Genomic DNA, 25,020 nt, shown 5'->3' on the forward strand with positions numbered 1-25,020 from the left:
AGCTGCCACAAATTGCTGAACTTGGCCTGGCGACCAATCTTGCCAATATCTTTGATGCATACTGAGATCCTTGAGGCCCATCTCCTGCCAGGAAAGGCTCCAAGGACTGTGTAGAGAGCGTCAGAAGGCTGGAGTGGGCAAATGGATTGTTTTTTAAGAGCAGAGAATGGCATGGTAGAGGAAGCATCGCTCTTCACAAACACAGGAATCCGCTTTACACCAAGTCAGACTATGGTCACCTTCACGCCATACATTGAAAGCCATATCATACCACTTTGAATAGTCATGCCTTCCCCCAAAGAATTCTGGGAACTGTAGTTCACAAAGAGTTTGCTGAGAGTTGTCAAAAGGCCCTTATTTCCCATACAGAACTTCGGCTCTCAGAGTTCCCCGGGAAGAGGCATTGATTGCTAAATCACTCCAGGAACTGTACTCCTGTGAGTTTCTCCTAACAATTCTCAGAACCCTTCACTACACTTCCCAGGATTCTTTGGGAGAAGCCAGGGCTGTTTAAAGTGATACCAATGCTTTAAATGCATGGTGCAAATGTGGCCAAACTGGTCCATCTAGCTCGGTATTGCCTACACTGACTGGCAGAGGCTCCCTGTGGGCTTCAGATGGGGACATTCTGCAGTCCTATCCAGAGACGCTGGTCCTCAGATCAGAGGCCTTCTGCATGCATAGCAGACGCTCTACCAATGAGCTGCAACCCTTCCTGTAGGAATGCAAGAAGCTGCCTTCCAGAGTCAGACCACTGGTTTAACAGGCTCAGTGTTATCTCTTTTAACTGGAAACGGCTCTCCAAGGTTTCAGGCAGGGGACATGCCCAGCACTGCCAGGAGACGCCATTGAGGGCAAAACAGAAATCAGTCAAGTGAATACAATTGGTCTTAGCGCACATTGTTTTGGGTGGTGGCCTTTTTTAAAGTCTGCAAACAAAGCATTGCATTGCATTGATTGCATTTATACCCCACCTTTTCTCCAAAGAGCTTAAGGTGTACATAGGTCTTCCCCCATCATCATTTAATTCCCACAACAACCCTATGAGGTAGGTCAGGCTGAGAGGCAGTGACTGGCCCAAGGTCACTCAGTGAGCTTCATGTTTGAGTTGGGATTTGAACCCTGGTCTCCCTAGTCATGCTGGCCACATGACCCGGAAGCTGTACGCCAGTTCCCTCGGCCCAAAAAGCGATCTGAGCGCCGCAACCCCAGAGTCAGTCATGACTGGACCTAATGGTCAGGGGTCCCTTTACCTTCACCTCCCAGGCCCTAGTACAACACTCTAAACATTACACCACACCGGCTCTCGTGCAAAATTGACTGTTCTGTTTTGAAGTTTCCTTTGCACTGAAATGAATGTAAGTTGCATAAATAGTTACATAACTCACCATTAAGTAGTGAGCGGTGATAGAAATAACATGGTTATTTGGCAGAAACTGAACTGCATTGGAACGAAAACATAGGACAGGGTGGAAATTGTTGTCTTCATACATCGCTCCCCAGGAGTATTTGATATTGCCTTTGATATTGTTGTGACAACTCTGGGAAATGTTTTTGGCTGGCAACAGATGACAGCTCCATGCTTCCCCCCCCCCCTCACTACAGCTTTTTTTCTGACAGGTTTAGTAGGGCAACCTCCTGTCTGCATTAATCCCCTCTGTGCATACCCCCTGCTGCCATCTGCCTGGCTTGCCATCGCTTCACATGGCCCAGGGCAAGAAGCCAGAAGAGGGGGAGGGAGGAGAGAGGAGAGAGGCCTCCAATGCTCTGCCAGGTATTTGGGTGACCTTCCCTATTAATAGGCAGACACTCAGTCCCTGGGGTGCTATCAGTAGACTGACAGCTTGGTGGACTCCACAGTCGGCTGGGATGCATCGGAGAGAGGTGGGACCTGCTGCAATGCACCTTTTGGTAACCAGAGAAGATCCTGCCTTCCCTGCTTGGGGAATGTAATACACACTGATCAAGTGGCTTTTGTCCTTCCTCCTCTTCCGAAGGGTGACTCTGCCAGTGGAACAGCCAAGAGGGATGGGAAGAGATGGCACTGAAGAGGCAAAGCACAAATGGCTGGCAAGGAACCTTCTGTCCCCAACTCCTCTCTTCTAAGCAGGCTTTCATAGGATCCTAGAGTTGGAAGGGACCCCATGGGCCATCTATTCCACCCCCCTGCAATGCAAGGATCTTTTGCAAAGTGAAAACAGCAAGGTTTTTGCTCTGGCTCAACCTTGTCACTCTCTGGCTGGCACTGTCCCCAGGGGACCTTCTGGCCACATGCCTCATGTGGGCCACTGCACACTCCTTGCCAAAGCCAATGCAAAATTCCTTCAAAGGGGACAGAGCTGGCCGGTCCTACCATGCAGCAGGGGGGAGCAGGGTGCTTCAGGTGCAGGTGGAATTTAGGGAGATGGATGAGTAGAGGAGCTGGTGTTCAAGAGATGCAGCTTTTTAAAGTTGGCCTTCAAACGGATGGAGGGTAAGGCAATATCTTGGGCTGGCCCTGAAGGGAAGTTCCAAAGGAAGAGCGATGCTCCTCAGGAGAGACTGAGCAGGCCTTGTTTTGATAGTTAGGAGTGTAAAGCTCCTCCTTCTCCCCAAGCTCTGGGAGCAAACTCTCCTCACTCCAAATTGGGGGCTCAGCTGACATTTGCAATCTTCAAAGCCCAGTCAATCGCATTGGTTGACTTGCTGTCAGTTCTGAGTTTTCCAATTCTAGCAGACTTTGAAATAATGGATCAGATTTTGGCTCCCCGCAGTGCTGATGCAAACGGAGGAAAGAAGCTCTGTGCATCAAACAGTGGCTCCTATGATCTGACACACACACATAACAAAAAAAAAATCTTTTTTGACAAAACTGCTAAAGCCCTTCCTTAGCTTGCTCAAGTCTTCTGCAGCAGCTAGAGCAGCTTTCCACAACCTGGTGCCCTCCAACTATTTTATGCTACAAATCCCATCAGTCTCAGCCAGCCTAATCACATAGGTACAACCTAGAGTCCAAAACATCTTACAGGGCGCTGGGTTAACAAAAGCGTCATCTCTCTTGATGAATGCAAAGAAAAGTGGATTCTTTATTACTGCGTTTGCAATTGTTCAAGATAAAACCTATTTTGGGGGGGGGACCTACTTTTGACATTTTAATGGATGTTTATTGTTTGTTTACAGATAGTTGCCTTGGTGATATTATCTTGTGTCGATAGCTGTAGTAATTGTATCACCACCCTATTCATTGTTTTATTGTTTTGGCTCCCACCTGTCTGTCCATTCTCAAAAGCAAGGGCTGGCGGTCTGGTTGGATGGGCTCCTTCGCCCACTTGCTTGCTTACACCAAGGCGGCCTCAGCTCCTGGCAACCAGCACCCCCTGGACAGCCCCAGAGGCACTATTCGCCTGTGGAGCTTGTAGTCAGTGTTGCAACAAACAGCTGTGCAAGCCTTTGTGAGGCAGAGATGTGAGAGGGCATCAGAGGAGGGAGGGAAGTAAAGAGGGACAGATGCCAGTGTTGCCTGCAGCACCCCTGACCATCATTCAAGGCACCTTAGGGTGCCCCGGCACACTGGTTGGAAACCACTGCCATAATGAGAAGCCCACAAGGAAGAATTGAACACAACAGCATTCTCCCCTCCTGCGGTTTCCAGCAACTGGCACTACAGCCTCAGTGTGCTTAGTCTGACAAACAGGAGTCCCCATAAGGTCCTGCCATGCCAACAGGGCATGAGGCAGGATGCTCAGGGCACTTCTCCCCAGGTCTGAGAAACCAAATGGCTCCCACCGTACTTCACCGGTTCAGCTGAACAGGGAGTGCTCCAGGTGGGTGGCAGGAGGGGGCTGGGAATGAAGGAGTGTCTGTCTTCAGGCCAGAGTGTTGGCCCTGTAAGAATCCAAATTATCCATATGGAATCAGATTGCCTGGGAGAGACTGGAAAGGGCTCAGTCTGCTCTCAGCCCTTGTTGGAGCACGTGGCTCCCTTTGAGCTCTCCGTGGTCCTGAAACTCCTACCTTCAGCTATGAACTCTAGCACCAGACCAGCAAGCAGTGAAGAGTCCTGGGGAAGAAATGCATTGGAAGGCCTGTCTGAGATGGTTCTTGCTGCCTGAAGTGCAGGACAAAATGCCCCACCCACCCCCATCAGACAGCCCATGTACAGAAATGAAGTAGACTGGCCCTTGAATCCTTACTTCAATAGCATCCTCCAGCCTCCCCAGGCACCTGCCTCCCTCTGCCTAATGACAGAGCTGGCTCTGGTTCCCAGTCATGACTCAGGCATTGAGACTATCACCCCTTGCCAGGCCTATGCAGAGAGACTTACCCAAATTCCGTTTGTTTTATGGGTTAGGGTTATTTATCCAGCAAGCCTCACTGATGGGTGCAACATTTTAATACTGTCACATTTTTAGCAGTTTCTGCTAAAACAAAACATCCAAGCACAGAAGAAGGAGAATAAATTGATTGCTCTTCAGCTACTGCTAAAACAAACTCTACAGCGTTTTCTTCTGTAGTGGAGTATAGTGTCCCTGATGGGAAGAGATTTAATCTCTGCCAGAGACACAATGCAGCTCAGTTCTAGAAACACATGTTCCCCTGCAACCTCCAGGCAAGAGGGAAAGAAAGTAGCTCGACAAAAGAGAAGGCTGTCTAAAATATGCGACCTGCTGCCCTTGCTAGCCACTGTTGGAAAAGCAACCAAAGTAATAGTGGCAAATCAAAGCCTCCATCATACTGCATTGCAGAAAGGGAATATGCGAAAGCAATAAAATCCACTTGAAGAGCCTTTTGGAAAAGGGAAGCTTAAACATATAACTCATTATGAAAGGTCTCTTGGGAGATGAATACAGATACTCTTAAATTAAGTGTAGCCAAAAAGAACTTTTAAAAGAAAATATATTGGATGCTGAAACCACAATCCAAAACCATTGCGGTTTGTTGTGTGAAACTGCAGTGCAAGGGTTCCTCCTGGTCCCTTAACGGAGGTCTACCTTTCCAGGTACTGAAAGAATTGCTCGACATCAGTGCCAGTTTTGGAAGCCGGAGTCAGTACCCTGAGTTGTTGGTGGTGGTGGTGTATAAAACCACAATTCTGCTGAGAAGCTGGATTTTATACATCCAACCATGTCAAGCAAGGGTAAGGAAACAGTGGAGATACAAACCAGAAGGACCCATTTGAGGTTATTAGTTTGAAGACCAGTTTTTGAGTCCATAGTGTTTGTGCAGTCCAGTGTGGTGTAGTGGTTAGAGTCAGGCTAGGACCTGGGAGACCAAGGTTCAAATCCCCACTTGGCCATGAGGCTTACTGGGTGACCTCATCTTCCTCAGAGGGCTGTTGTGGGGATTAAATGGGGGGGGGGGGCACATATACCAGCTTGAGCTCTTGGGAGGAAGAAGGTGGGATATAAATGCAATATATATGAAATGAAATGAATGAAAAACCAAAATGGAAAGTCCAGGAGGTACAACTTAGGCTGACCTGCTGCCCTTCAGATGTTTTGTACTACAACTCTCATCAGCCCCAGCCAGCAACTTGGAAGGCACAAAGTTGGTGAAGGCTGATCTAAAGCAACGGCAGGCAGAGAAATACCACACTGTCCCTCAAACCCATTCCAATTGAAAGAAGAGAAGAGCTCAGGGACAGGGACAACCCAATAACCCTTTTCTGAATTGCAGGACCCTTTCCCTTCAATTCATGGCAGCCCATAAAGACTGACTGCTAGCTCAGATCCTTATACTTTATGAAGATAAGAAGCAGCCTCCTCCATATCCAGATCAGCTGCTGGGGATGTTTCCTCAAGCAGAGATGCTACAGATAAACCCCAAGACTTTTGGGGAGCAAATTAAGTAGAGGCCTGAATCTTTTACTGTGCCCTGCATGTTTCTGGGTAGGAAATAAATTTGGGGGGAGGGGGATGAGCAGCAGGAGTGATCTGAGTCACTAGGTAAGGTATTAATTTGAGGGAATAATTAATTTAAGATGACCTAATTTAGAGATGATTTAGGAGGGAATCTGCAAACCTCAGAGGCTACCATGTACCAAGCCGAACCATTGATCCATCTAGCTCAGTATTACCTACACTGACTGGCAGCAGCTCTCCAGAGTTTCAGGCAAAGGACATTCCCAGCCCTACTTAGAGATGCCATCAGGGATTGAACTTGGGACCTTCTATAGGCAAATCAGGCACCCCGCCACTGACCTATTTGCAACAGGATCTTTGGGGAAATTAATGGGGGTATACAAATGAAAGAGGAATTGGGGTGAGGTATTCTGGGCTGGGCTGCAAATTAAATAAAGGGTTGATTTGGAATTTATCTGAAGGGGAAATCAGTTAATTTGCCTTCTGTGGCATTCTAGATCCACATCTGTTCATATGAACCGGGATGGGCAGATTTCATACAAATATGCATCTCCAGTCCCATGCCCCAAATCTTTTAGGCCCCTAGCAACATCCCCGAATGCAGAATCTTCACCCCAGACCTATGCCCATTCCCCATGCTATAAATCTCTGTAATGTTGTCACTATAAGCAAAGCAGTTTGGCCGCCTGACAAACTCACAAAAAAAAAATGCAAATACTTCAGTGAACTAATTACTGATTTTGCAGCATACTGTGCTTGTCATGCTCACCCTGAAAAGGTGACCCAAAATAGGCAAGACTGACTGTTATATTTATAGAGGACTGGCCAAAGTAGGTGAAAGAGAATGCAAGCATTTGAGTTTCACATAATTCTTCATAGGGAATGTAGCAATCTTTCAAGTACACACAGAGCACTGCTGAGTTTCATAAGTGACTGGAAAACAGTTGCCTTGCTAGGTCTGATAATGGCAAAAGCTGGAAAACCTGAATTGACAGCAGGCTGCTTGCAAAGCTAGCCTTAAAAGTGCAAAAAAGTGCAAATGTTTTCCAGTAGCTTGGAACCCACCAAGCTGACTCTAGTGAGTTCACTTTCCATTCCACCAAGGGAAGAATTCTTTGAAGACTGAAAGCTTGCATACCTCTACCCTAATCTGCCCATTTCAGTTTTCCCAAGGTTTCTTATTTTTCCAGCTTGCCACTTTTCTTCATGAGTGTGATTTTAAAAAGTCCTCATCAGAATTCATCAACATTACAGGACATGTTTCTCCTAAATATATATACATAAATATATACATTTTGCATGTAATTTGCACATTTTGCAAACTCATTTAGTGGATTTTTGGTACGTTATTTTCACATATACGCACAATTCCCCCCCAATGTATAAATTTTCATATGCATTTTTTTTGTGGACAGAGAACCCAGCTTTTGCAATCCAAATATCAACTGATAGATGTGTTTCTATTTGCATGTTGGTTCCACAACTGAAAATCAGGTAAGGTTCACACTACAATCCAAACTGAGCTGAACTGAATTTCTCCACCCATATCAGCCTGAGCTGGTTCAAATATTTTGCTTTTACTCCCTGCCTCTTCAGATTGTAATAACGGAGGGGACTGGGTGTCTGACCACGATGTGTCTAGATGAGTGGTAGAGCATCTGCTTTGCATGCAGAAGTTTCCAGGGTTCAATCTGCAGTGGCATCTATAGATGCAGCTGGGGGGTGGAAGTCCCTGCCTGAAACCCTGGAGAACCACTGCTGCGAGTCAGTGTAGACAACACTAAGCTAGATGGACTGTTGGCCTATGTGAGCTGTGCCAGTGTAATGCATGCACCCAGAAAGAACCTATTCTCACATTAGTGGGGGACCAAGAAGCTTTAGGACCACGGGTCCAGAATCACTATTTTAAAAGACCCTTTCCCCAGAAGTGTAGCACCCAGCTTCTCTGCAATCCCCCTGCAGATTTAACAGCGGTCCAAAGTCATCTCAAGCTTTGAGCATCAGCCGTCTCCATCATCAAGATTACCCACCAGCAGCCCCTAACTGCCCCGTCTTGCCACAACATCTGGTCACCCCCGCTGACCTTGGTGTGTGACAGTAACCCCATGGTGTCCAGGCCACCGTTTCCCTGGTAACGAGAGCCCGGAAATCCCTTTTTGTCATGAAACGCTTTGGACGGGATGACTCTCATGCGTCTACTGGACTGCAGCAGAATTGTAAGTCTAAAATAAAAAGTTTGTCTGTCTCTCTCTCTCTCCCTCTCCCTCTTTAACCGGGTCACATTTGCAAAAGCCGGTTGTTTTCTTTGCTTCCTTTTCTCCTTTCTCCTAGAGGATGCCAGCAAACCTTTGCAGATGCAGTGTGCTACAATTCATTGCAGAATTTAAGTGGTTTGAGTAAAAAAATCATAAAGGCATTTTCTTTCTTTCTCTCTCTCTCTCTCTCTCTCTCTCTCTCTCTCACACACACACACACACACACACAGACACACACATACAGAGCCTTCTGAGTGCAAGAAAAGACCAATTTGCCACTTACCCAAGACAGCTCATCTTCCGATTCTGTCGTTCTTCTCTCGCATCCTTGAACGGGAGACTAAAAATGTGCACTTTTCCAGTGTGTGCAAACCATATGGCAGTGTTGGGGGGGGGGGTTGGAGAGACACACAAACAGGAGAAGCACGTGCTCAGCCCCTCGCCTCCCCGCCCCAGCCAAACGGATAAAGAAAATGTCAGCAAATTAAAATCAGATAGAGCTTAATTCTGGATAAATAGGTTGGAAATCCATGGGAGCCAGAAAAAAAAGAATAAAACAAATAAATAAGCAAACAAATAATAATGATTAAAGGGGAAGGGGGAGAACGAGTCTAGTGGAGAATGTGGGGGGGGGCAGATGCAGGGGGTCTTTGATCCAGCCAGAGGATTTAGCATGTGTCGGATGTAGGGAGTCAGGGAGGATGCTACAAGCAAAATGCTATGCAAGGAAGATATCAGTCGCTCCTTCAAAAGAGGAGGGTAGTGTACTGTATATAACACAAGAGGCTGTCCGGAAGAGTAGCTGTTCTCCCACCCCGCTCCCCTTGGTGGTGGAAATAAGCAATAAAGGAAGATCCAATCAGGCAGCTACAGAAGGTTCTTGTCTCTCCTTGGAATGTCAGAGATGCATTGCTGGGCATGGGAGACTACGGCCGCAGTCAAGGGTGCGCATGGAGGGAGATGGGGAATGATTAACAATCTCACAGCACACATGCATTAACACACACACACACACACACACACACACACAAACACAGGCACTCTCCCTTCCCCAAAGCAAAAGCAGCAGGAAAGTTGTCTCAATCCCACAGCACAAGTGGCAGAGCTGAGCATGATATCACAGCCCAACCCTGGAATCCACTCTGCATGGTGTCAGTGCTGAGCCCTGGAAGGTTCCAAGTGAGAACAATAGCAGCAAAGTCTCTGCCACGGTCTCAATGTCTGACCTTGAGCAAGATTCTCTCTCTCTCTCTCTCTCTCTCTCGCTCTCTTTTCGACTCAGTTTTGCCATATGGGTAATGGGGCCACAGAGGCCCACCTCATAGGGAAGTTTTGAGAGCTCTAAAGCTTTTAAAACAGTACTTTTAAAAAAAGCAACATAGTAAAGATAATTGCAGTTTTCTGTTTTCCACCCACCACCCACCCTCCCAATCCATTTTTCCTTTTGTGTTGTGTCTTTTAGTTTGTATACATGAGGGCAGGGGACTGTCTTATCATTGACTTTTGTAAGCCGCTCTGGGAGTTGTTTCAGGACGAACAGCAAGAGGAAAATATTGTAAATAGATAAATGATATTAATAATGTGTCAAAGAAGGTAAAATTATGGCATTGGCACTCTCATGCAGCAAGAGGCAACAAGACTGTCTGACCCACAAAGTACCTGTGTATGAACTTTATTAGAAAATGCCCAGAAACCTAGAAATTCTTTTTTTTAAATCAAGATGGATGGAGGATGTTAGAAAGAAGCCAGATTTTCAGTTAGAGTTGGAAATGTAAAGCCCATTTCTGAGCACCCTTTAAGAAGGATGTTGACAAGCTGGGACATGTGCAGAGGAGGGTGGCCAAGATGATCAAGGATCTGGAAACAAAGGCTCTTGAGCTACGGTTGAGGGAGTTGGGTCCGTTTAGCCTGGAGAAGAAAAGACTGAGAGGTGATGTGATAGTCATCTTCAAATATGAAAAGATGAAGCAAGTTTGTTTTCTGCTGCTCTAGATGGTAGAATGACCAGAAAGGAGATTCCAATTAAACATTAGGAAGACTTTTCTGATGGTAAGAGCTGGTCGACAGTGGAATGGACTCCCTGAGAAGGTGGTGGACTCTCCTTCATTGGAGGTTTTTAAGCAGAGGGTCATCTCTCAGAGCTTCCTGAGCTGCGATTCCTGCATTGCAGGGGGTTGATGGGACCTTTGGTTCCCTTCTAGGATTCTAGATTTCAGTGTTGCTAGCATAGACTAATGGAGAGGAGAAGTCGCCTTCCCAGCCTGCACTATGTCTTCCCCTCTCGTATCCCCGGGGATTATTCCGCAGTGGGGCACTGTCTGCACGTGAGGCTCATAGCAGGGATTAGAGACCCTGGGAGCTCCTGGTCATTAAGCAATCAGGCCTCCATCTGGCCCTGTTTTCCCAACTCCTGCTTGTAATCTGTGGAACCAGGAGAAATTGCAATATCCAGGAAAAACACTCACAAAGGGTTAGGCAAAGTGGGATGCCAACTAACCACCCAAGCTGAGCTTAAGACAAACGTGATTCCATTTGCCAACATTCTTCCCAGTCTCTTGAGTGCAATCCTGGATATTACGGCATCTCAAACCTGCCACATTCTGTTCTTTGTTTCCCACCCCCAGCAATGTTATCTGGGCTTAATTGCAATTTAAAAAATAATTGAATAAACCAATCCAAATGCCATCATCCCACAGTCTCAAGGAGAGGGGTGGGAGTGCTTAAGTGCAGAGTACACAGGTAGGAATTGGGAAGAAATTTGGTTTGGTTCAGCATTTAATGCCAACACACCTAATATGTGAACTGAAATACAGTGATCCTTTTGACCTTGGCAGTTGCTCTGAATTCAGCGATGCAGTTCTCCAACCAAATGGTTTGGGCAAGTATGTGTGGGCAAAAGATTCATATATACCGGTGAAATGGACATGCAAAAATGTGTGATGTTAGGGAAAATTCCTCGCAAAAATGTCCGCATTAGGCAAAATACCATACAGAAATTTGTATGTTCAGCGGAAAAGCGCCCTGAAAGTTCTGTGAGGACTTCCTTTATCTAAAAAAATTGTAAGCTGGTGCAAGAAAGTGGCAGACTGAGCTGAAAACTGGGAAACAGAGAAACTGAGAGAACCTGGAATTGGCAGATTCACTCATCCTGGCATGCAGGAAGAGATGGAAGAGGATAACAGGGGCAAAGCAGGCCAGCAGGAAGGTAAGATGAGCCCTGCAGCTGGATCAAACCAAAGGAAGACCATCAAGTCCAGCATCCTTTTCTCACAGTGCCCAACCAGATGCCTAAGAAAAGTTCCCAAGCAATAAAAAGGTAAAGGTAAAGGACACCTGACCATTAAGTCCAGTCGCGAACCACTGTGGGGTTGTGGCGCTCATCTTGCTTTACTGGCCAAGGGAGCCAATGTTTGTCTGGGTCATGTACCCAAGCACAAAAAGCAACCAGTTTCCAGCATCTGGCATTCAGAAGCATCGCTGCCTCTGACATTGGAGGCACTGACGGAGGAAGAGGGGTGCGGGGGGAGCGCACCGCCCCTGGCAGCGTGATCCCGGTAGGGTGCCATGGCGGCTTCTCCCTCGCCCGTACTGGGCGCCACGCACCTGGGGGTGGCGTGCCCCGCCCCCAGGACATGCGCCAGCTCCGTCCCCGCCTGCTCTCCGCCCCCCGGTGCCGGAGCATGAAGCTCCGCCACTGGTTAGAGGTACAACACAGCCATCAGGGATAGCCATTGAAGAAATCAGGTGTGCTGGGGCACTCAGAGCCCTTTGTGCCACTCATCTCACATGCCTATGCTGCATGAAGGTTATCAACAAGGGCAGGGAGGATAGCATAGAAAAGGTGTCCAAAACTAAGTACCTGATATTGTCTATAAGGAGATGGTGTGAGTCCTTGGTGAGGATCATGGGGAGGGCGTAAGCTAAGTAATCAACCTTCCTCTCAGCTGCATATTGTTTTAAGATGGTGAACATCTTCTCTTTCACCTCTGGTTGGTCACCCAGGATCTCTTGCACCTGCACAAAGGACAGAGCAAAGGGGGAAATGGTGGAGGTTGCAATTTAAATTTGTTATGCGAGATCGTAAACCACTTTGCTGTTGTTTTTGGAAAAATGAAACTGGTGTTTTTTACACAAAATTAGAGAGATAAACATTCCACCCACTACCTCCAAAAGGTCTCCAGACCTAGAAACAACAAACTTTTCAAGGTAGCAAATTCCTTTCCTCTGCATTCTTGTTTTATGTACCTGGAGTCTTTATTGCTAGTGTTATTCTCTATGGACAAAACGGGACCTGTCAGGGTGACTATGACAGGCCTAAGAATGCTTTGCTACAGAGGCTCAAAGTTAAAAAGCAGAAAGGCAATCCCATCCCATTATGGGAAGATGGGATATTGTGCTTTTGACCACCCAATCTGTTTTTTCAAGCTGAGAATAAAAAGTTTATAAGGTCACACTTGGGTCAACTGCATGGCGAAGGGTCTGCTCCAGTGATGGCTGCAATATGGTGGGCAAATTCTGGTGCTCACCAGAGGAGGGCAGCAGAGAACCCTCAAAGCATTTAAAAAACAAAACTCCACAATGCGCACCCCACATGATCCCGACTCCAGTACCAGGTGTGCCCTTTTATAGTCTGCAATAATTGCAGATCGTTATCACCTTCCCGGGGCCAGGACCTCTCCCCAAACTCCACTCCTCATTTCCCCTGTTCTGCACTCTCATCAGAGGCTAGAGTGCGCTCCTGAATTACAGTCATGTCTTTTGCGTGCCTTAATAGAGGATGGAGAGATATATATTTGGCATTTGCATGGCTGGGACAACGTGCAAGGAGCATGTGCAAAAGGAAGGGTTGCTCCACTCACTGTGGCTTCTGGCTCCACCCACCATTGGCAAATGCCAGCCCAGAGGTTTGCCCACAGAGGCATGTGGCCCTCAGGCTGAAAAGGTCTCCGTTCTCTTGCTTTAACAGAAGGTGCAAGCTGACCTCTCTTATCCTTCTTGTTGGATCCCGTTTAGAGAGCAAGTGGAACCTTTCCTGTTATGGAGCCTATTCTGACCCCACAAGGTTCACTTATTTAGTCATAGCAAATCTGTGTACAGTAGTACCTCAGGTTAAGTACTTAATTCGTTCTGGAGGTCCGTTCTTAACCTGAAACTGTTCTTAACCTGAAGCACCACTTTAGCTAATGGGGCCTCCCGCTGCCGCCACGCCACCGGAGCACGATTTCTGTTCTCATCCTGAAGCAAAGTTCTTAACCCAAGGTACTATTTCTGGGTTAGCTGAGTCTGTAACCTGAAGCGTCTGTAACCTGAAGCATATGTAACCTGAGGTACCACTGTATTAGTATTAGGTAGAAGGAATAACAATGCTGCCCCTTTAAGAAAAGATTGCACCTTTCCCCCTTTTAAGACCCCAAGGCAGGTTGGGAAATGTAGGTACAGAAATATCCTACTTTCTATTGGCTCTGTCAGAGAGCGGGAAAATACCTCCTTTCTATTGGCTCTGGCCAGAATGAGAAGAAACCTCCCTGCCTTCTAGTGGCAGTCTAGTTATGGCAAACCCAAGAAGAAGGGTGAACTCATCCTTACAGAGCTCCACAGAGAACTTCATAAAAAGTTTCTAATCATCTACATTCAGAGCCATAGAAAAGCCTATTTGAATGTGAGCAATATTTCTACATGTGCCTTGATTATCTTCAATGACTCTATGTAGGAGAGAGAGAGAAATCACCAGATGAAACAGAACCCAACCTGCTCACTGCTGCAGATCAAATGGCAGTTAAAGTGACAGTTACAAACCCAGCTCAGGTTTTATTAAGTATCTCTATCTGGTTTTTACACCAACATACAATGGGGAAGGAATGAGAAATTCAACTCAGGTCACATTCAAAGGCAGACTTGCCTAAATCACCATTTCCAAAACAGTAAGCAAACTCATCCTTGGAAATGCATACTTTTCTGAATTTTGCAATGCAGTTCTCCAGTCAAGTAACATGTGCAAAACTGCACATACAACGTGCATACAAATGCATACGTTAATGAAAATAACAGAAAAATGCATCATATTGGGCAATGTTGCATGCCCAGATGCGTATATTAGGAGAAAACAGCACTAAATACTGATGAGTTTTTGAAAGGATTATATGCATATGTGGTGTGGAAATGTGAAGAACTGAACACCAGATTGTAAAAAATGAGAAACAAAGAGAAACCGAAATTGAGAGATGCACCTCCTCCTCACACAACCAGCTGCCAGGGCACTTTACCAAAGTTGGAGTTAAAATGCAACCAAGTATCAGCAAACTACATCTGACCACCCAGCTCTAATCAACAGCAGGGTGGGAGCTCAGACTCCCCTTCTCCCTTTTCTGCAAGATGGGCAGAGGTGAAGCCAAGGAGCACCAAGCCCCTCTGGCACTCTGTCCTTTGTGCCAAAGCCTGCCCACATCTGGGTGGGTCTTGAAGCGCAGGAGGAACAGAGGGAAGGAAAGCACCACTCATCGCCAGCGCAATCTGGCCTGAGCAGAGCTCAACTGCCCCCAAACACTCTGTGTGGGTACTTTCAAACACTGTCCCAGTTTGGACATCACACTAAGCTATGGTTGACAAGAATGAGCCAATTTCAGGAATGGGCAAATCTATTTCTAATATCTCGTCTTAAGTTTGCTTCACTCCATTTCCTGCAGACATTTGCAAAAGAAAGTATGGTTTGTTTAAAGAAGCCTGATTGATATGAAGCACAAACAAGCCATATGAACAAACCATACTTAACATGAACCACAGTTTAAGGTTTGGGCAACACACTAAACTGTGGCTGGTGGAAAGTCAAAGCAAAAGCTTCTGAACTCCTCCTCTCACCCTCATCAGAAGATAGGGTAATATGGCTCATTCTTAATGTGTTAAACTGCATTTCAGGGTGATGTACAAATGCAGCCGTACAGCCCTCATTCGCACATACTACAGACATTTTGTGCATGCTTTCAAAAGAGCGGTAAGTTGTGTCATGACCCCGTCCTCAAGGTCCCAGTGTTAATTTTGAGGAGGACTCTGGTTCAAATAATGCACGTCACCCCACTTGGGGAGTAACCCTCAGCACTGCCTGCTACACTGCCCTAGCCTGAGGATGTGGTGCAGGCATAGGCAAACTCGGGCCCCCAGATGTTTTGGGACTACAACCCCCAAGATCCCTAGCTAACAGGACCAGTGGTTAGGGATGATGGGAATTGTAGTCCCAAAGCATCTGGAGGGCCGTGTTTGCCTATGCCTGATGTGGTAGCTCTCTCATCATAGTCTGATTCTCCTGCAGCCTCCCTGGTCTACAACCACATGCAACTGCAGAATAAGCTACATAACAATGACATAGTGCAAACAGTACTCTGGTGGAGGGGGAGGCAAAATCACTAGAAGGTCAAGACTTTGTAGCCTTTTGAAGGCATCAGATGACTCCAAGCCTTTGCTGAGACAACATCTTCCCTGACTCACTAGGAGCTCTCCCAGGTCCTTATGCTCTTGACTCGCTGGAACTGTCCAAGGTCCTGATCTGCCTTGCCCTAGTCTCTGGTCCTATTCACCCATTTCCCCTGCATTCCCCTGGGACACAGCAGAACAGGATAGGTTTCTCCACCCCTGCAACAATCCATCCGCAATGCTGGCATGGTTATGGGAGCTGGAGTGAGATGCATAAGCAGAAGAGAGGGAGCTGTTCACATCCCCCCTGGTGCTCGTCCCACTTTGATGCTCTCCAAAGCCAATTATCACAGGCTTTTTGTAACCTACATCCAGAAACCACAAGGTACCCAGCAGTTTCAAGGCACCATCATGTGACCAGGATGGAAGTCCTAATGAGGCACCAGACATTTCAAGGTTACTACATCTGGAGCAGCGACAGCAAGAAAGGGGTCTCTTCAAGGAAGCTGCCTTGCATCCCTTTCCATCTCTCATGATGGGGAAAGCAGGATTCTTTGGAAGACAGAGAAGGGAGCTCAGTGGTAGAGCAGTGAAACCCTGGAGAGCTGCTGCCAGTCAGTGTAGACAATACTAGGCTACATGGGCCAATGGTCTGAGCCAATATGAGGCAGTTTCCTATATTCTTAATTTACTGCCCATTCTCGACAATGAAACTTTCCTATAGGCATTGGGCTGCAGTCACAGTCTTGCTCACAGTCACAGCCCTCAAATCCATAGCACAAACAACAGGATATACAGTGGTACCTCAGGTTAAGTACTTAATTCATTCCGGAGGTCCATTCTTAATTCGTTCCGGAGGTCCGTTCTTAACCTGAAACTGTTCTTAACCTGAAGCACCACTTTAGCTAATGGGGCCTCCTGCTGCCGCCGCACCACCGGAGCACGATTTCTGTTCTTATCCTGAAGCAAAGTTCTTAACCTGAAGCACTATTTCTGGGTTAGTGGAGTCTGTAAACTGAAGCGTATGTAACCTGAAGCATATGTAACCTGAAGCATATGTAACCTGAAGCATATGTAACCTGAAGTGTATGTAACCCGAGGTACCACTGTACATCAGATACAAACACAGGACCAGATTTTGCAGCAGAATCCAGAGGCGAATCCTGTCCCCATATTCACTTTGACAACACATAAGAAATAAGAAAATCCAGTTAGATCAGGCCAGTGGCCCATCTAGTCTTGCATCCTGTTCCCGCAGGAGCCAACCAGATGGGCCAGTGGGAAGCCAGCAAAGATCTGAGCACAAGAGCAACTCTCCCCTCCTGGAGTTTCCAGCAACTGGGATTCAGAGGTATTGCTCCCTCTGACCATAGAGGCTATAGTCTAAACCCCCATGAATTTGTCTAATCCTTTGTTGAAGTCATCCAAGTTGATGGTCATCACTTTTTCCTGTGGCAGCGAGTTCCACAGTTTAACTCTGTGCTGTGTGAAGAAGTCCTTTCTTTTATCTGTCTCACATTCAGTTTCGTTGAATGTCCATAAAGTCTAGTGCCATGCATCATTTTAGAATAATTTATCATGTCACCTCTGACTCATCTCCCCCCGCCCCCCAACTATAAAGTCCCAAATGCTGCAAGCTTTCTTCATAGGGGAGTCATTTTGATTGCTTATCTCTGAAGCTTTTCCAACTCTACAATATCCTTTTTGAGATGAAGTGACAAGAAACTATACACAGTATTTCAAATGCAGTTGCACCATAGATTTGTATAACAGCATTATGATATTGGCAGTTTTATTTCCAATTTCTTTCCTAGTGATTCCTTGCATGGAATTTGCCTATCTCACAGCTGCTGCACACAATGTTGACATCCTCATCGAACTATCCACAAAGGTCTTGTTCCTGGCCAGTCACACCAGTTCAGACCCCATGAGCATGAAATTAAGATTTTTTTGCCCCAGCATGCATCACTTTACACTTGTTTATATTGGATTGCCTTTGCCACTTTACCACTCACTACAGAGGTCCTTTGGAGAGGTCCTTTTGGAGCTCTTCACAATCTCTTTTTGTATTATTAGATTCTGTTCTCTGAGCAGGGCGTTTTTTGTGCTTACCCCAATGAAGATAGCACTTTGCTCATGCTCAGAGGCATCCTTTACCAATGGGGGGGAGGAATATAAATTGGAGAAACAGGGTTTTATCAGTCACTAGATGGCTCTTCTGTTACTCTTAAGTGATGATAGATTCACTGGGACTACTCTGAATGTGACTGAGGTTGGAGATACCCCTTGGAGTTTTTAAATCATTAGTTTGTGATCAGATGGAGGCCTTCCAGTCTTCAGGCCAAATGTGGCTCTTCAGAATACTTTCTGGCCGCCAAGGCTCTCCCCAGGATACACCCCTTGCTGGCCTTGCTCCACACACTTCTCAGGTGTTTTTGCCCGGCTGGAATGTGTCCATGAACTGTGTGATGCCTCTTGCTTTCCTGAATTGGAGAGGCAGGAGAGTGCGTAAACTTTTGACTTTTGCACAGCTGGAGTGGAGACTCCTGTGCAAAGAAAAGAGCCACATCTGCTGCTCCACCCATCCTTGCATCTGGCCACATCTAATTTTTGCCCCTGCCCCCTGCTGGTATGCAGCCCCTGGGATGTTGCCTATGTGGGAGGGTGGTCCTCAGACTGAACAATCTTCCCTGGTTCAGTAACTGTACCCATGAAGGGCGGCTTGTAATAAATCCCATATTTTTCGCTCCATAAGACGCACTTTTTTCCTCCTAAAAAGTAAGGGGAAATGTCTGTGCTTCTTATGGAGTGAATGTGTGCCCAATCGCCGGCTCCCTTTCTGGCCCCGCCCCCTTGCTCAGGCCTCCATTGTTGAATGTTCTGCAGACAGAGGCTGTTTGTTTCCCCAGAGACGTGTGACTGGCTGATTAGATTATCTGTCTGGAAACTGTAGAAATGGCTCCCTTTCCTTTCCTAAAGAAGCTGCAGAACTGCGAGTTGAACCCCATAAAAACAAGATTTTTTTCCCTTTGCAAAGTAAGCTCAACAACTTTGAGCTAATCCTCAAAAAAAGCAGCTTTTCTCCTTTGCAAAAGAAGCTGTACAACTGTGAGCTGATTTCCCCCCCCCCCAAAAAAAAATGGGGCTTTCCCCCTTTCCTCCTCTAAAAACTAGGTGCGTCTTATGGAGTGAAAAATACGGTATTTTTAACCATAAACAAACACACACACAAATGAATCACTCCTGGGGTGTACCCACAACTGTGAAGCTTGAAGAGGTTCTGATGATGCACCCTACTCTGTGACCATTGGCTGAGGACTGACTGTGATGTCACAAAGGCACATGTCTGCTGAGTGGATATAAAGGTGGGGCTTTTTCCTCTTCTCCAGCAGAACACACCAGGCAGCAGTTGTGATATTCAGCATTGCCCAGTCTTCTTCCACTTGGAGGAGACAAATTGGCAGGTGAGTGGCAGATGCTATGAAGGATGCTGTAGGAGCATATGGAACGATAACAAGGCAAGTTTACTTCCTAAGAGGTATTGGCTGATATCCATGATCTGAAGTTGGCTGATGTGTGGTGATGGACCTAGTGGAAGTTGGCAGATGTTTGGTGGGTGGAAGCCAGTGGGGTTCTCATTCGGAAGCAAGGCTGAATGGAGAGTGAAAGATGAGCAAATGGCGTTCTTCATGGATGTCGGCTGGCCGTGTGTTTGTGTCTGTGAGTGGGAGGTTTTGAATGTGGTTGAGACACATGGTGTGTATAAGCGTGTAAATGGGATGTGCAAAAGGTGACTGGTGGATATTCATGAATAGAAGGAACTTTTGGCAGTGGGCAGGCTGACGTTATGGATTAAGTTTTCAGGCTGAAGCCAGTGGAGGTGCCCGGATGATGCTGTCGGATGGTAGCCATTCCCCACCACCATCTGTTTCTCCTGCCCCAGGGACGTCTGATGCTGGTGAGTTTTCCCCAAGACTGTGCATGAAAGCATGGAAGGAGGCCATGGGGAGCTGAAACCAACAAGGCTTTCTCAAGACATTCCCGTCCCTTTAGAAAGCATGCCAACTTATAGTTCCAAATAAGTGTTTTTCAAAATACATCCAAGTGTAATGTCTATTCTGTCTGCGTTATATGATATTCCCCTCCCTGGTGTTAGCATACACGAAAGGAAAAAAATTTAATAAGTGAGTTGCTGGTGAGATGCCCCCACAATGTCAGGCCTGGAGAGGGTGACTGTTGCCGTTAGCTACAGATGGTCTGTGACATCACAAAAGGACATGGCAACATCATCCCATGTCCTAAGAGCATCTTCAGCTGCAGTATCCAGGGTTCATATATTTGTTCATCTTCCAACACGTTATATGCCGTTATCTGCCACCAATGTCCTTCTGGCTTCTACGTAGGACAAACAGTCTCCATGTGGAAGAATTAACAGGCACGAATCTGACATTAGAAAGGGCAACTTTCAAAAGCTAGTGAGGGAACGTCTCCATCTCCCAGGATACTCCACGGCTGATCTAAAAGCTGTATCTCCCAAGACACTCAGCTGCATTGATCTAAAAGATTTTCTAACAAAGGAATTTCAAAGGGAGACTGCAGTGTGAAATTTCAGAATTACAGCTCATCGGGACTTTTTAGTCTACACCTTGGGGAGGAACAAAGAGAATGTTTCTCTTTCCCACTAAGACATCTTACCCCAGCGATGCTGTTGTGCTGTCACCCAAAAACGCTGCCATGAGAGGTCTCTGCCCCTCATTCTCCATACATTTAAGATCCAATTGAATTGTCACCACCTGTATTTTTTCATTTACAGTGGTACCTCGGGAAACATTCGCTTCAGATTACATACGCTTCAGGTTACAGACAGCGCTAACCCAGAAATAGTACCTCGGGTTAAGAACTTTGCTTCAGGATGAGAACAGAAATCGTGCTCTGGCGGTGCTGCAGCAGCTGGAGGCCCCATTAGCTAAAGTGGTGCTTCAGGTTAAGAACAGTTTCAGGTTAAGAACGGACCTCCGGAACGAATTAAGTACTTAACCCGAGGTACCACTGTATTTGAAATATAAACAGCTAAGCATTACAAAACACCATAGTGATGGACAGCAGCAATTAAAACACAACAAATAAGAGCAATTCTCCAAAGAGGAATAAGATTTCTTCAATATCCATTTCCTGCTGACGCTGCTAGAGTGTAAGACTGGGGAACCAGGGTTCAAATTCCCACTCAACCAGGAAGCTCACTGGCTCCTCTTAGGCCACAGTCACTATATCTCTGCCTAACCCACCTCACATTTGGAACACAAATGCAGCAAATAAAATGAACAGATCTCCTCCACATACATACTATACACCATTTCTGTTTTGAAAGAAAGAACATAAGCAGAGCCCTAATATATGCATCTATGTAGACATTGTTTGGTTGGAGAGCTGGATCACAAAATTCAGAAAAGTGCCAAATGTTGACGGATAGCTGTTTTTCAGATCTCATATTGTTTCAGAATGCACTGGTCTCCTGTGCCTTTAAATGAGAACTGAGCAAGACTTCTCCCCTACCTGTACTCGCTAGATCAGTGGTTTCCCAAAAATAAAAAAATAAAAATTGGGGCCACTACCCCCTTCGTTCCATAAATTCACCCCCAGTGCCCCCTATCCTACCCTATAAAAAACAACATTCAAAATAGCAGTTTGTACAACCCACTAAAGAATATAATAACAGAATAAAAATTAAGGCAGTAACAATTAATTGCACATTTATTGACAATCCAGTTAGAGCCATTTAGTTGAATTAATTCAGCAAAATGGATAAACTTGATGCAGTGATCCCAGCTTTTCAAAGCCTGATAGTCCTTTGCACCTACAACACCCCCTTGCCACCCGCTTGCCTCTTAGCAATGGAATAAGCAATCCCACTGCCCCCCAGGAGGGTGGTACAACCCACTTTGGGAACCACTGCTCTAGACGGTCTGGACCACAATTCCTTTCAGTCCTGTGCTGGCTGGGGCTGATGGGAGTTGTAGTCCAAATTCTGCCGAAGGCTTCCATTTCAGAGACAGCCTTACCTTCTTGCTGAACTCCTGTGCCTTCTGCCTCCGCTCTTGATGGATGGCGTCAGCGCTTTGGACAAACTCCCGCACGCTGCTGCTGGCCCACCTCTGCTGCCGCCCGAGGCGCAGGAGCCCCAACCTGAGGCCCTTTCCCTGGCACGCCTGGATCATGACAGCTGCCTCTTCATAGAGCTTAACTGGGGTCCCGTTGATCTCCAGGATGTAGTCTCCAGCTTTGACCCCGCATTCGGAGGCTGGCGAGGCAGGATCCACGCTCCCCACTTGCAAGGGGCATCCTCCCTCGCACGCCAGAGTGAAGCCAAAGCGCCCCTCTTGGCCCGGCTTGAGTTCCACCTGCTGGATGCGCGAGACCACCCCAATGCTGGGGGGCACGTTCTCGCACTGCCTCGCCAGGGCAACCAGCGCCTCAGCGTTCATGGAGGAGACGTGCTGGCCTTCAATCTCCAGGATCTGGTCTCCCAGTTGGAGGCCGGCCAGCTGGGCGCTGCTGCCTTCTTCCACTGCCAAGATGTAGCAAGGACCATTCCCGCTGATCTTGAACCCAAATTCCTCAGGCCATCCATCATTGGTAGTTGGCATGGCGGTGACTGGGGAAAAGGAGAGCATGGAAAGGTCAGCCGCTGAATCTGGTTCCCTCATGGAAAGAACGGTTCCTTGATTCAGGCCACGTTCCCACCAGACATCTAAAGCACTAGGACAGCACTTTAAACAGTCGTGGATTCCCATAAAAAAAATAAATGAATCTGGCAGGGGAGAGTTATTAGAAGACCCATTTTCCCCTCACAGAGTTCCCTGTGAAGAAGGGTTAATGTATAAACCCATCTGGGAACTGCAGTCCCATGAGTCGAATAAGAGCCCCCTAACAATTAGCACCCTTAACAAACGACAGCTCCCAGGTTGCTAATCTGTTAAGGGTGCTATTAGGAGTGTTAGGAGACCCCTTGACCTCCACCCCCGCCGCCACCCAGTTTCCACTCCCAGAGTGGTTTTACAGTCAATCCCTCTTCCTAGGAAACTCTGGTAATTGTGGCCCTATTCCTTTCAATAGGGGCCTCCTAACAACTCTCAGCCGAGACGCAGGTGGCACTGTGGGTTAAACCACAGACCCTAGGGCTTGTCAATCGGAAGGTCGGCGGTTTGAATCCCCGCAACGGGGTGAGCTCCCGTTGCTCAGTCCCAGCTCCTGCCAACCTAGCAGTTCGAAAGCATGCCAATGCAAGTAGATAAATAGGTACCGCTACGGCGGTAAGGTAAACGGCGTTTCCATACACTGCTCTGGTTTGCCAGAAGTGGTTTAGTCATGCTGGCCACATGACCCGGAAGCTGTACGCCGGCTCCCTTGGCCAATAAAGCGAGATGAGTGCCGCAACCCCAGAGTCGGTCACGACTGGACCTAATGGTCAGGGGTCCCCTTTACCTTTAACAACTTCAGCACCCTTGACAAGCTACAGCTCCCAGAATTCTTTGGGTGGGGAGCCATGACTGTTTAAAGAGGCATTATCTCAGATGTAAGGTGTGAATGTGGTCTTAATCAGGTTCTTTCCAACCATATGCACAATTTTCAACACAAATATCAACATTTGTGTGCTCAACCACTCCTTTGAAAACTTCCCTGAGAGGACAACATGATAGTTTCTTCCAACAGCATTAAAAAAAAAAGTTCTATGGCTTCTGAAAGACTAGCGATTTAATTTATTTTGGCCTAAGCTTTTGTGGCCTCGAGCCTACTTTGTCAGAGATATGAAGTAAGTTTGCCATTGGACCTCATTGCCATTCAACTCCCAACTTACAATTAGATGTTCAGTTGCCTGGCTGTCTGTTCCTTATTTATCCTAAATGGGATCAGACCTCAGTTGAGACAACCTCTGGCACCTATGGGAGGGACTGTAGCTCCTTGACAGAGCATCTGCTTTGGAGGCCAAAGATCCCAGCTCCAATCCCTGGTGGCAGCTCCAGGTAGGGCATATCCTCCAACATTTATCTGATGGAAATAAGGATGTCCCATTCCATAATTTTACTATTTATACTCCACACATTTTACTTGGTTGCCCCAGCCACTCTGGGCAGCTTCCAACATATATAAAAACATAATAAAACATTAAACATTTTTTTTTTTTAATTCCCTATACAGAATTGCCTTCAGATGACTCAGGGGTCAGATAATGCCATACCCTCCAACATTTCTCCAGTGAAAACAGAGACATCCTAAGGAAAAGTGGGACATTCTGGGATAAAATCAGAAACCAGGCTTCTCTAATTCAGGGAGGTCCCTGGAAAATAGGCACACTTGGAGCATCTGGCAGGGCTGGGAGAGACCCCTGCTTGAAACCTCAAGAGCCGCTGCCAGTCAGTGTAGGCAGTACTGAGCTAGATGGACAAGGGATCTGATTTTTTTTTTTAAGAAGGGCTGTGACTCAGAACACCTGCTTTGTATGCAGAAGGTCCCAGGCTCAATCCTCAATGGCATCTCCAGGTACAGCTGGGAAAGAAACCCCTGCCTCAAACCCTGGCAAGCTACTGCCAGTCAGTGCAGTCAATACTAAACTAGACGGATCACTGGTCTCAGAGTAAGGCAGCTTCCTATGTACATCCCATTCTGGACAACAATATTCCCTTTCATATATATATATATATATATATATACACATACACATACACACACACACACACACACACACATATATATATATATATATATATATATATATATATATATATATATCTCCCACCTTTCCTCCCCACACACAACGGATTAAACAAAATGTCTAAAAACAATTCCAGAACAGGTGCAGTCTGGGTGGGCCTGATCTTGCTGACAGACACAGCCCCCTCAACTAAAGCAGCTACTCACAGACGATGGAAATGCACAACAGAGACACAGACACAGGGTCTAGGTTCTGAAGGGACCAGACTCAAACACTGTCCCTATATATCCTTTCTGGAAATGCATGCCCTAAGGCAGCCTCCTGTACACTCACCTGACTGGCCCTTACTTTGGCCCTGATAATAGGGCAGCATCCTCCAGCAGGGCAGCTGCGTCATGGGGTGTGAAGCTCAGGACAGACCACACACAGAGAAAAATGGCTGAGGAGCTCGGAGGGGTTGACCACTGCTGCCCCCCACCCTGGCGACAGCTGCCTGAAGAAGCCACCTTGTTCCTCCACTCCCAGGTCTTAAGAAAAGACTTACAGAAATTGCAGGCCATTAGGATCTGGAGGAGGTCTTGCGAAGAAGGCTGCCGTCATTTCTCTGCGGGGTCTGGAGTTTTGTGGTTCTCTTCAGCTTGGGAAGCTGCTTTCCCTACCCCAAAGCGTCACTTGCCACGGAAAATGGAGGACTTGGGTACAAGAGTCCCCCAAGCCCACAGTGCTGACCAGGCCACGTTCTTGAGAATGTGGAAGGCCAAGTCACCTGAGAAGTTCATCCAACGTGGGTTGGAGCTTTTACCTTCCCATC

The 25,020-nt window shown here is 46.8% G+C and overlaps 2 protein-coding genes and 1 long non-coding RNA gene across 7 annotated transcripts in view; 1 reads left to right on the top strand and 2 right to left on the bottom strand.

Annotated features, from left to right (window-relative positions):
- The window catches only part of GRID2IP (Grid2 interacting protein), a 63,141-nt gene that overhangs the window by 35,091 nt on the left and 3,030 nt on the right, over positions 1-25,020 (bottom strand). For 2 of the 4 annotated variants that reach the window (XM_083413964.1, XM_083413963.1), the window contains exons 1-2: positions 21,559-22,535; positions 11,955-12,109 (exon numbers count right to left, since the gene is read on the bottom strand). In XM_083413964.1, the coding sequence (XP_083270090.1) occupies positions 11,955-12,109; positions 21,559-22,290 (887 nt within the window). In that variant the 5' untranslated portion in view covers positions 22,291-22,535. Of the gene's footprint in view, positions 1-8,378; positions 9,093-11,954; positions 12,110-21,558; positions 22,536-25,020 lie in introns of those variants that run through there. The other 2 variants (XM_083413965.1, XM_083413966.1) reach the window with 2 other exon arrangements.
- Positions 18,895-25,020, top strand: part of ZDHHC4 (zDHHC palmitoyltransferase 4) — a 28,849-nt gene continuing 22,723 nt past the window's right edge. The window contains exon 1 of one of the 2 annotated variants that reach the window (XM_083414030.1): positions 18,895-18,963. The gene's annotated coding sequence lies outside the window, so the exon portion shown is untranslated. The remainder of the gene's footprint in view (positions 18,964-25,020) is intronic. The other variant, XM_083414033.1, reaches the window with a different exon arrangement.
- On the bottom strand, positions 19,005-21,265 carry LOC310664684. Its single transcript, XR_014505037.1, has 2 exons — positions 20,290-21,265; positions 19,005-20,242 (listed from the first exon to the last, which is right to left on the bottom strand). It is a non-coding gene; the product is annotated as an uncharacterized lncRNA (long non-coding RNA).

Source organism: Podarcis tiliguerta (assembly GCF_965153285.1).
Source record: "Podarcis tiliguerta genome assembly, chromosome: 14".
Classification (NCBI taxonomy): domain Eukaryota; kingdom Metazoa; phylum Chordata; class Lepidosauria; order Squamata; family Lacertidae; genus Podarcis; species Podarcis tiliguerta.